General features: G+C 32.2%; 1 protein-coding gene across 1 annotated transcript in view; it reads left to right on the top strand.

Moving 5' to 3' along the window:
* slf (C-type lectin domain-containing protein slf) overlaps positions 1-10,746 on the top strand; it is a 54,367-nt gene that overhangs the window by 22,348 nt on the left and 21,273 nt on the right. Inside the window, exon 2 of the mRNA XM_014436136.2 lies at positions 10,423-10,535. Within this exon, the coding sequence (XP_014291622.1) occupies positions 10,423-10,535 (113 nt within the window). The remainder of the gene's footprint in view (positions 1-10,422; positions 10,536-10,746) is intronic.

The raw sequence follows: 10,746 nt of genomic DNA, 5'->3' as shown, positions 1-10,746 counted from the left end.
ACGAACAAACGAAAAACGACAGGACTTTTTGAATGCCCTGGTATATCACTCAATGAGGAACGAATACTAGTTAAATTTTTTATGAAGATAAACGAACCATACGAAACATGACTACGACACGGTATAGTTTCAAATGAGGCCGCAGTAGGCCGAGTGTGCTTAGGCGTTACCTTAGCAACCATGAGTCAGCAACGGTGTTGGTTCCATTCCGGCCAGGGTGGGTTGACTTTTGTTTCTTTCCACGGATGGGAAACTCGACCCTCCCATTCAGGTTATTATTAATTGGTTAATAATATGATAATTCCCTATCGTATTCCAGAATGACCAAACAGAGGATAAAAAAAAAATATATATATTTGAGAGATTACAGGTATGGGGCAATTAAACCTGTCAAATAAATAATAAATTAATATTCAGGAAGTGAGCATCAATGATTTGTTGCTTAATCGTTTCTAGGAAATTAAAAGCTTAGGTTATTTACAGAATGTAGCCGTTAATTTAATCTTTTTTTTAAACACAATCTGATGGTTTCGCATTACCAAGGACACGTCATGATAAGCGTGAATAGAAGAAAAATTATTATCAGAGGATGAAATGATGTGAGGTCTAAAACCATTTGAAATAAAAACAAAAACTGATCACGTCTAACAAGAATGAGGTAAGATCCTGTGAACGTTTTTATTTTAATCATGCTTTCGTTAAGGTTAACCTTACAGTTCTCTAGGTTTTTGTTTGGCTTTGTGAAGGGGGATTTCCAGGATTCGCGAATGGATGAGGAAGACATAATGGCAACGATTTGGACACAGTTAGTGAACGATACTTCTTTATTAAGTAGCTAGAGGTAGTATTATTTGTCATAGTATTTGTTATAATGGTTCTTTGATTTAGGGTCAGTTAGTAGCTATGTGTAGTAATAAAATGTTTAAACAATAAAGAATTTGAAATTAAAATCATTTCATGGAAATTCAAGGACTGGAAACAATATTGAAAAAGAATATGAGATCAAAAAAAAAAAAAAAAAAAAAAGAGAGAGAAAGAAATATATTTGAATCACGCACGCTTTAGAAGTGAAATATTTTAGGTTCTACGATTTGTTTACAATTTCACTATTTCAGGATTAGGAAATGGAAAACGATTCAGAGAAATGTCTCCTAAATAAATGCAATATCTCTTTTAGTCATTAATTTTCATTATTTCATACTCCAAAAGGGAATATATGGGTATATGATAGCTGAAGTATGACACAAATAATTTATACACTGTGAATGAATGTATGAAGGGAATACCACGTGGATGGCACTGCCTGATTAGGTTGTACAAAGTTCTTTGAGAATGATTTTTATCCGGAGATATTCATCTGTGTTGTAGTTTATGATGATGTAGTTGATTTCAACACTCACAATCATTGGTATTTTGTCTGGATCTTTTTCCAACAATGCAACTTTAATAGTGAATGGCAATAAGATTTTTTGAATAATTAGTGGGTAACTGATGATGTATGCATGCATGTTTGAAAAAATGAATAAAAAAATATTGTTTGTACATATCACGGAACTTCTGCAGCTAAATAATAATAATAAGAATGTAAAAAAAAACACGTTTGTACGTTAGTTAGACTGCTTAGTAACAAATAAGAATAAAAAAAAAAATAAAGAAACAAATGTTAAAACGTCTGTAGCTGATGTAATGTTTAATATGCCAGCGTTTGGTAATTAACTATAGTATGTACTAAAAAACTGCGTACAGCGCATGCACGGATAAGAAAAGGAAGTTTTCTTCCTTCACTTTTTTGTCAGCTCCATCCTTTTGTTCGGCCAAGCCTAAAGTTCCACTGCCACAGCTGGATTCGAACTCGGGTTTTTGGAGTAGCACAGTGCCCTACCACTGAGCCACCCCGCTCCTCAATCAATATCTAAGTGATAAATAATCATAGGTTTGAAAGTTCATATAAATTTATATCACAATTCTAGAAAAATTGAATATTTTCTTCCTGGTCATTTCCGACATACGAGAGAGGGGGTTATCTACAGGGTGTCATCCTATTTTAACCATGGTGGGGGATCAAGTTTTCATTTCGTGGGACCGCCACAGAAATGAAAGTCGATCACTCTTGCTGGATTCGAACCGGCGCCGCTGCGCAGTTCCGAGGTAGCAAAGATGTACGCCTCAACTTCTCAGCTACAGAGGGCCCATAATTTGAAAAATACCAAGAGAATGACTTTAATTTTACTTTGGTCATGTCACGTTTTTCTTTGAGGTCATAATGAATGTATAATTTGCTATTACATAAGCTTCCCGTTTATTAGTCTATATAAAGTAACTGTCTGGCGGCTGCTGAGCAGGGCATGTGCAGCTTTATCCGCCTGTCGTGTATATAAAGGACGAAGTTAACTGTTTATTGGTTAAATAAAAAGTCAAAAGAAACATAATTATTCGCCTTCCTTTTAAGAACTCTTAGCCATTTTTAAATCAAAAGAGATTAATGCGATTTATATTTTAGTTGAGTTGACATAAAGCAAGCAGCATCCCTTTGTGCCGTACAATTGAGAAATTGTTTCACAACCGCAGCGCGAGGAAAGTGAACGGTAAGTACTTGAAGGCGGTGTAGCAATAGCGGCTTGGATCTACCGGGGTCCGGGGGAAATACCTTATTAATAACTAGTGGATTTGTCATCGGACAATAGCATCCGCTAATGAGCAATAGATTACCTCCATCAAAAGATCTACTCCGGCTGTTAGCTAATCTGGCATTATCCTCGCTCCCGGCAATACCTTTGCCTTCGGTTCATTCTAGCTCCATATTCCTCCTACTCTTACGCAAATATTTCACCTTTGGCTGACAAAAAAAAAAAATATGAAGTGCATCGTTAAGGTAGAATGTTTCGTATACAAAAATATTGATAATGGTTAAATTGACAAATTGAAACTCGACTCTTCTGTTCTGGTTACAACAGGTCGGTTACCAATAGGATAACTCCCTCCGCTCCCCTCCTCCCTGCCATATCTCATAAATCACCAGATACGAAATTAACAAACAAAAAAACTATATATTTGAGAGATTAAAAGTACGGAGCAATTAAACCTATCAAAAAACATATCAATTACTTAGACGGTATTAATTCCGGTTTAATTTTGTTTACTTGAATTTTTTTTTATTTGTAAACAGTAGTAAAAAATGTATAAATATGAACTATGAAGGAATTTTATTATTAAGTGAAAGACAAAAATGAAGAAAAAAAAAAAAAGAAATCGGAGACAGCCGACTGTTTCTCATCTGTCCCTATCGCTATTAAATATAGGTTTTGTTATATGTTATTAAATTGTTGTATTCATGCCTGGTACAAGGTGGATATTCGTTATTCATACCTCGATTTTTTTTTTAGCAATGGAAAAATACAAATTAATTTTTTTTAAACTTTCGCCTCCCTGGATGGTAAGTGAAAGTTACGGGCATCGCATCAATTGTATTATTACCTGTCCCCCTCCCCCCCCACTGGATCATATTTAAGTGACTTATTGTAGAGCTGTGTTCTGAGCGCTATAACAAAAGGGTAGCCACCTATAAGTATTGACACACCGATGGCCTGGGATGTCGAAATTAGGGCCTCCATGGGAGCTATAAATCCAAGTAAACTACCGCTTCGGAAATGGGGTTTGTTCAAGCCGAGTTCGTGATTCACCTTCATCCGAGAATCAGCTGGAAATGGCAACAACCTTCTCCTTCGTGACTCTCTGTACCCTGTCCTCTCTTGTCAGTTCTAATTTAAATTTAATGGTGATAACTTTAAAAAAAAAATTCCACAGCTAAAAGTCTTAAATGAGATGTATGCACTTTTATAACATTATAATATCTTTAATTTGTCGATGAAAATAAAAACAAGATTCAAAACAGCTCTGTTTTAGCGAAATGTTAGTATATAACTACAAGAATAGTATTATTGTAAGACATACAATTTATATCTCAATAGTCATAAGACTATTACAGTAATTACTGGACAAACTGTACAAACTTCCAATCCATTACAAAACACTGATCTACATGATTGTTATAGGGGTTATCTGGACTAACGGAGTTAAGTTTCGGGGCTCCACTAAATCTTCGAATTCATCTCATTTCCAATCCTTAGGATCCAAAATCGTTCGTAAAATCTTCTATATACTGTCACAATTAAAATCATCCATAAAGACCTTAATGTTCTATATGTAACCGATCTAGCCCGAACTAGATATCAATCCTTCCATAATAAATTCCCAAACCCACACGTTTTCAGCCTTGCTTCCTTCTCCATTCCTGACAGTCCTCCGAGGTGGCTGACAAGAAGATTATTAGAGTGATGCCTATAAGTAGTTTCTCTACATGCTTGTATCATACCATCATAATCTACCATCAAATATACTAGATGTATTTTTATATAAATACAGTTGTAAATGTCAATAAATAAATTTTAAATAACGGAAATTTTCGTAAGATTTGTTTGGAAAATTAATTTATTGAACAAACATCTGGTCATTAATAAATTAATGCCTAAACAACGACACATAAAATAAGATCGACAAAAAATTATAATTTTTTAAAATTTAAATTCAATATATTAATACGTATTCAACCTTCAGTAATCAGATATAAACAATTTCATATTTGTTTTTTGGTAGCGAATCGGAGGCTTAACTAGTAAAAATGATTCTTAATATTATGATTTTGTCATCCTATAATATGGTGTCAGTTCTGCTCTCTCTCTCCTAGGAGGGGTCAACCATTGGTATCCTTGATTGTATGGTAGGAATGTAAATAACAAATATTTTTTCAAAAGTTACGAAACATTTATTCGATATACCAACAAAAATATCGATATTTCGATATAATGGTCCCCAATATTATCAATCCTTGAATGATGGTTGGGATTATATATCAAAAGAAAAATATCATTACTTATTTCGATATTAATTTATATCGACCTATATACCTAGTTCTGCTTATTTCAGAATAAAATGAACTTTATATTATGTTGGAATGGTATGGGGAAGTTGATATTTACCCATTCTTCTATAGTAAACCTGGTTATCTTAAAACGGACAAATTAAAATATGTTTTAAATAGCCATATTTTTAAGTGAAAAAGAATATTTTGAAATTTTTATTGCATTGATGTTTTTTTTTCTATTCTAAAAAGAGAAATCTGAAGTATTACATTATTATCGTCTTCTATTGTTTACATTATCACAAGCTATCATTGGAAATCGTATATCTAAGATCCCGAAGATGCTGCTTCTACGTCTTTCTTTTAGAAAGCCTTCTTTGAAATTACTAATTACTCTATAGGAATTAATGGGAGTAAGGGCAGTACATTTACCTGCTATCCATCGCCTACTCTCTAGAATACAATTCTCATGGTAGGTCGGATCCTGGGGAAAATGTTGCCTATTAATTATTTGCAAATAGAAGAGTATGAGCACTATGTTTTCTCCGGTCGCTGAATAAGAAAATAGGTCAAATTTAGGTGGACAATTGTGGATTTTACTGTAGCATGAAACAATCCCTTCATAGGTTGCTATGTTTAAAGCAAAAGTTAGGAGGGAAAAGGTTGTTTAGTCATTGGATAAATCTTTTGACTTATATTTTCATTAATATTAAAAAAAAACAATAAAAAATATTGAAGCATACGCTGTACACTAAAAATCTCTGAATGTAACATGCCAGTTTGTTATCTAAGTTGTCAAAAGTTCTAATGAGTGTTTAGAATATTTGGGTCTAATGCTAAGCTGTTATAAAAGATCAAAGCTCTTATAAAAATTATTACAATATTTTACCTTCTAAAATGATGAAGTTATTTACGAATACATGATACGGATTAATAGCTAAAAACAAACAGGAAATCATGAGGCAACTTGACCTAAAGGACTTGTTTCTTCACTGGATCTTCTTTACGAAGGATTTATTCTAAATAAATTCTAGGCATCTCTTTGACTCATGATCAATAATATATGCAGCAAAACACACAGTTTAAATGATGGACTGACACTGTGTTTTCATAGAATCTTTCTTAATATTAATAGGTCTAACACAGTTTATAATGAAAAGCGACAAATCAGTTGTACATTATCTTTTCTAACCATTTATCCTTTTAAATCTTGTTTCGAATCAAAACATTCCCAATAAACATTTTTCGTCACCATATGTTTCATCTGTGACCCGCGTATTTTACATCCTTCAACGGTTATTAGAACATCCATATTTTCTTAATGATTAGATTTCATGACAATTAGACCTTTCCGAAAATAAATAATTTTTTAGTTCTTTGGTTTTTATAATTATTATCATAACTGCTTGGGCGCCAATATAGGATTAAGTAAAGGAAGGTTTCACACTATAGGTGGTTATCAGTAGCGACGAATTCACCAGTGATCACAAAGCCTTCCATTTAATTGTTCCATGGTTAAGCTCAATAAAAATGTTTTGTTATTAATGTGGTTGGTCACATGTAATAAAAACCTGTAACTCAATGAAATGTTAACTTAATCTTAAGTACTACTATCTGTTTAAAAAAAAAAATCAGATGTTTGAACACAATATATTATTGAACTACTGGACTGATTTGAAAAATTAAAATAATTATCAGAGTTTATAATAGTTAAAAACTAAAATAGTTTATAAACTATATTATATTTTATATAATTTTTGAATACCATATATATTTTTCGAAGTCATTATAAACTAATCTATTTCTTTCTTTTTGAAGCATAGAAATAATTTGCAAAAAATTTATTGCATTAAAAACCATAAGAGGCTTCAATTAATGTAGGACAACAATTTTTTTTTTTTTTGGAAAAAGCAAATGATAGCGTAACTGACAAATGATAGCAGCCTGTAATCCTTCAAATACCATTTTCAAAGAAATAAAATTGGAAATTTTTAAAATTGATTTATTTGGAGGATTTGTTTTTCTACCGATGCCTATTGTTCATATAACCGTTCAAATTTATCCTAATCCAACCTTATCCTAAAACAACCGTTGTAATTCCTGCTCTTCCAATTAACATCGATTAACTTAAAGCTCTTACGAAAACGAAATTTTAGTTTAAATAATAAAAACTTTGGAAACTTTTTTTTTTATATCTCCAGTTATAATTGTTATGTTATTGTTCTAACAATAGCGAATCTAGCAATAGCGAAGCATTTCGGGTCTGCTAGTATCAGTTTCAGCATGCAACATCTTTTCGTATGCGCAGAACAATTTGTTACAATATAATAGCCCTATTCAGGAAAGATCCATGTAGGTCGAGGTAAAGAAGAGTTTCCCATCTCCCAGGATAATAATAGTAATAATATTGTCCTCAAACCTTACCGTTGATACAAACGCACTCTTAAGATAGTGCCAAGTATGGGGCCGTAGGATGTAAACAAGGATTTAGGTGGATAATGAGCCAAGCTACTACTAATAGTCTCGTTATGCTAATGAAAGGTAAGGAGAAGAGTTTTGCAAGATGTGGTTACAACAGCCATCGTGATCCTCGCCGAATTACCCACTGTTGTAACCTGACCCCGGGGAGATGTATTCGTCCATGGTCCTCTGGTGTCATCTCGTGTCTTTGGGGGCTCTCTGCTCTCTTGTTTACTAAGTGAATGGCGGAATTCACAAGGACTTCGGAATTTCGGATTCTTTGATATGATTTTAATTTTAATACAATGTATACCGTCTATGGTTATATAGTTTTGCAAGAAGTAATTTGGAAATCATGAGTAGTATTGCTTCTATACAATTGAATTGACTGATACTGTTGATGTTGCAAATAATTTACCAGGGTTTTTATTACTTTATTAATATTACAAAATTGTTCTGCGCTTTCTTTGTCAGACTTCAGACGTATATGCTCAAGACGACCGTTTTATCCTCATTCAAACTGTCTGTAACCACCACAAGCTTTCTCCCGAGAAAGTGGAAATCTATGAAATTTAGCCGTGATGGCCTAGACAATTCGTAAAAGTTTGGCTGACTTGAATATGATCTTCCAGGTCATATTCGGAACAGCTCAATGGCCAGCAAGTTTGCATATTTTTTAACAGCTCACGGATTATGAACAGAAAATAAGTAATGCTGAATATAGTGATGGATAATTATATTGACATTATTATTGCACAATTAAGATGTAAAGAATGGTACGACATACAATTAGATAATAAGATTAAGAGTGCTTTTTGTGGGGACTAGTAGCTAATGATGTTGATTAATTAAGTTAACTACAATAACAATAAAAAAATAATCCTGAGAAATAAGTACATCTTTCTCGGAGGCCGTTGGAGGTTTGTTTGTTTGTTGGAGGTGGGTGGGCCGTTGGAGGTGGGTGGGTAAGGCGTCACCTTTTCAACCTCGTAATCGCAGCGTACCTGTTCGATTCCGTCGTAAGCGATGTTTATCATCCTTTGTAACAGCTACCCGCCTGCCTAAAGGTGTAACGTTCTCATCCTTCATGAACTTTTCAACCCGTTCACTTAATACCATTGGGGAATGCAATTTTCTTACTTTTCAGAACATTTTAAATCAGCGAGCAAGTTAATTTTAATACCTATTATAGTAAATATATAGGTAATATAATTAGCGATCATAATCAATTATATAGTGCAGAATCAAGTAAGCGATTGATTTTTCGTAGAAAAAATTGTAAAGTAGTTTAAAACACTTATTTGCTATACAAGTAAGTTTTTTTCTTAATATATATATATATTATAAAACACTTTGTTAGAAGTAAGATGAAAAAACAGATCTTTTGACAATTCATTATGGTTATTTTTTAAAATTAGGTATTATTACTATAAATAGAACATCTGGGAGTGCATGAGAATGTATTTTGGTGATTGTTTGATATTCTTATTTTTTTCAAAAATTCAAATTTTTTATAAATTTTAAAATGATTATATTAAATAAATTTTTCGTAAAGTTTTTTCTTTTTTAGCAAATCTTATTATTTTTATATTTTATTATGATTATTGTAACAATTTTAGTCCAAACATTTAAAACTCCAAATATTTCCAACCGCTAAATTTTATTATAGATATGTTCATTTTCGAAACGAATTATCATAAAATATACTACGTAAAATTATTCTAAAAAAAAAAAAAAAATACATATTCTATGTTCGTGGGGCATTAAAATACCAAATACATTAAATGCAGGAAGTTATCTATAAATGATCCGAGATTCATAATGAATCACAGGTGCCATTGATATTCATTAGTAAATTAATAAAATTATAACTTATTATCATTAAAATAAAATATTTTTCCATGAAATGTTAACAGCCGTGTTTTTTTGTTTTTTCTTGATCACAGGCAGAACCATTATTTATGCAAATTTGTTTCTTTCTTAGTAACGTTTATTATAATGAACTTGAGGAATCGCTCATGTCTGGAGTCTGATGTCACACCTTACAATAGGCAATCGATAGATGTTCATAGAAGTAATAGTTATAAGACTGAATTAGATTCTTGGGGGTTTCAAGATATTGATAAAAAATGAAAAAGTTTAATGTAACCACTCACATTTATGCTAATTAGGACCTTATTTTCAATGAAACTATAATGTTTTAACCTATTTTAAAGAAGATTCATTTCTTCTCTCGTTTTTCACATATTTTTGATTTCCAATGGGGAAATCTATTTCTTGGCCTAACTACATAAGTTATTTCCTTTAGATAATGCCTATTAACGGTTCCTGCCCAAACGTTTTCACTTCAAATTCTAATTATAGGTTATACTATGATGTTGTATAAATATATTTTCGAAAAGAATGTTCTAATATTGAATTACAAGCAGTTGAATGGTATGCTAATGGGAGATGGAGGGGAGAGGAGATTGTCCGTCGTTCCAAGTATTTGCTTACTCAATGAAATAATTGATGAGTAAATAGCGAACATTGGGGAAAAATCATCATTAAAATTAAACCATATGGATGATTTATCGGTAATAAGAAAAATCAATCATGATATAGAAGTTTTGAAATTATTAAAGGAACGTTAGTAAAAAAATCATTTTCATTGCGGGAACATCAATACTAAATTAAGATACATAGATCTAAATATTTATAATAACAAAAACAAAATAGAGATTACTTAGTTTTTAATTATTGATTTCCCTAAAGCTATTTATGAGCGATTACCATTCTTCCTACGCGTTAGGCTGGTGAGGAACTACTTTAGAAAACAGCTTGGACATCCAAACAGATCCATAAATTCACTTTCTTTCCTGACATTTTCTACAGACCCACTTCGCCAGCTTAAAAGTCATGACACGTTCTATAGAGGTTCGGTGAATGCTCTGAGTTTTAATCATCCAAGTATTTAGCTTTGGAAATTATTCAGTACCAATTAACTATAGAAGTAAAAAGTTTGATATTTAGCACTAATAGTAAATTTTGTTTGTTTGTTTCAGGTACAAAGGATACATTGCATTCTGTGCTCTCTTATCCCTGGCTTACTGCCAGGTCAGGTCACAAAAACCCGGAAGGTTCCTGTCGCTTCCCAACCCCCAGAAATGTTCATCCAGTAAGTGTCTGAGTAATTAAATTTTTACTTCAACTTTTAATTTTTTAATTCTGTTTCTAATTCATAAAAATATAATTACGACCATTACAAAGTACAAAGACAAGTGTAGATAAACATCATATTTTTAATTACGACCTTTAATAGCGTTACATTGAACGAAGTGAAAGTAAACACTTTTGTTCCACTTAGACAAGTGAACTATTATTCGTTG

This window comes from Halyomorpha halys, unplaced genomic scaffold (genome assembly GCF_000696795.3).
Source record: "Halyomorpha halys isolate HHAL.00 unplaced genomic scaffold, Hhal_1.1 Scaffold1782.1, whole genome shotgun sequence".
NCBI lineage: Eukaryota > Metazoa > Arthropoda > Insecta > Hemiptera > Pentatomidae > Halyomorpha > Halyomorpha halys.
The sequence above is the reverse complement of the archived record's forward strand: the minus strand, read 5'-3'. Positions and strand labels throughout refer to the sequence as shown.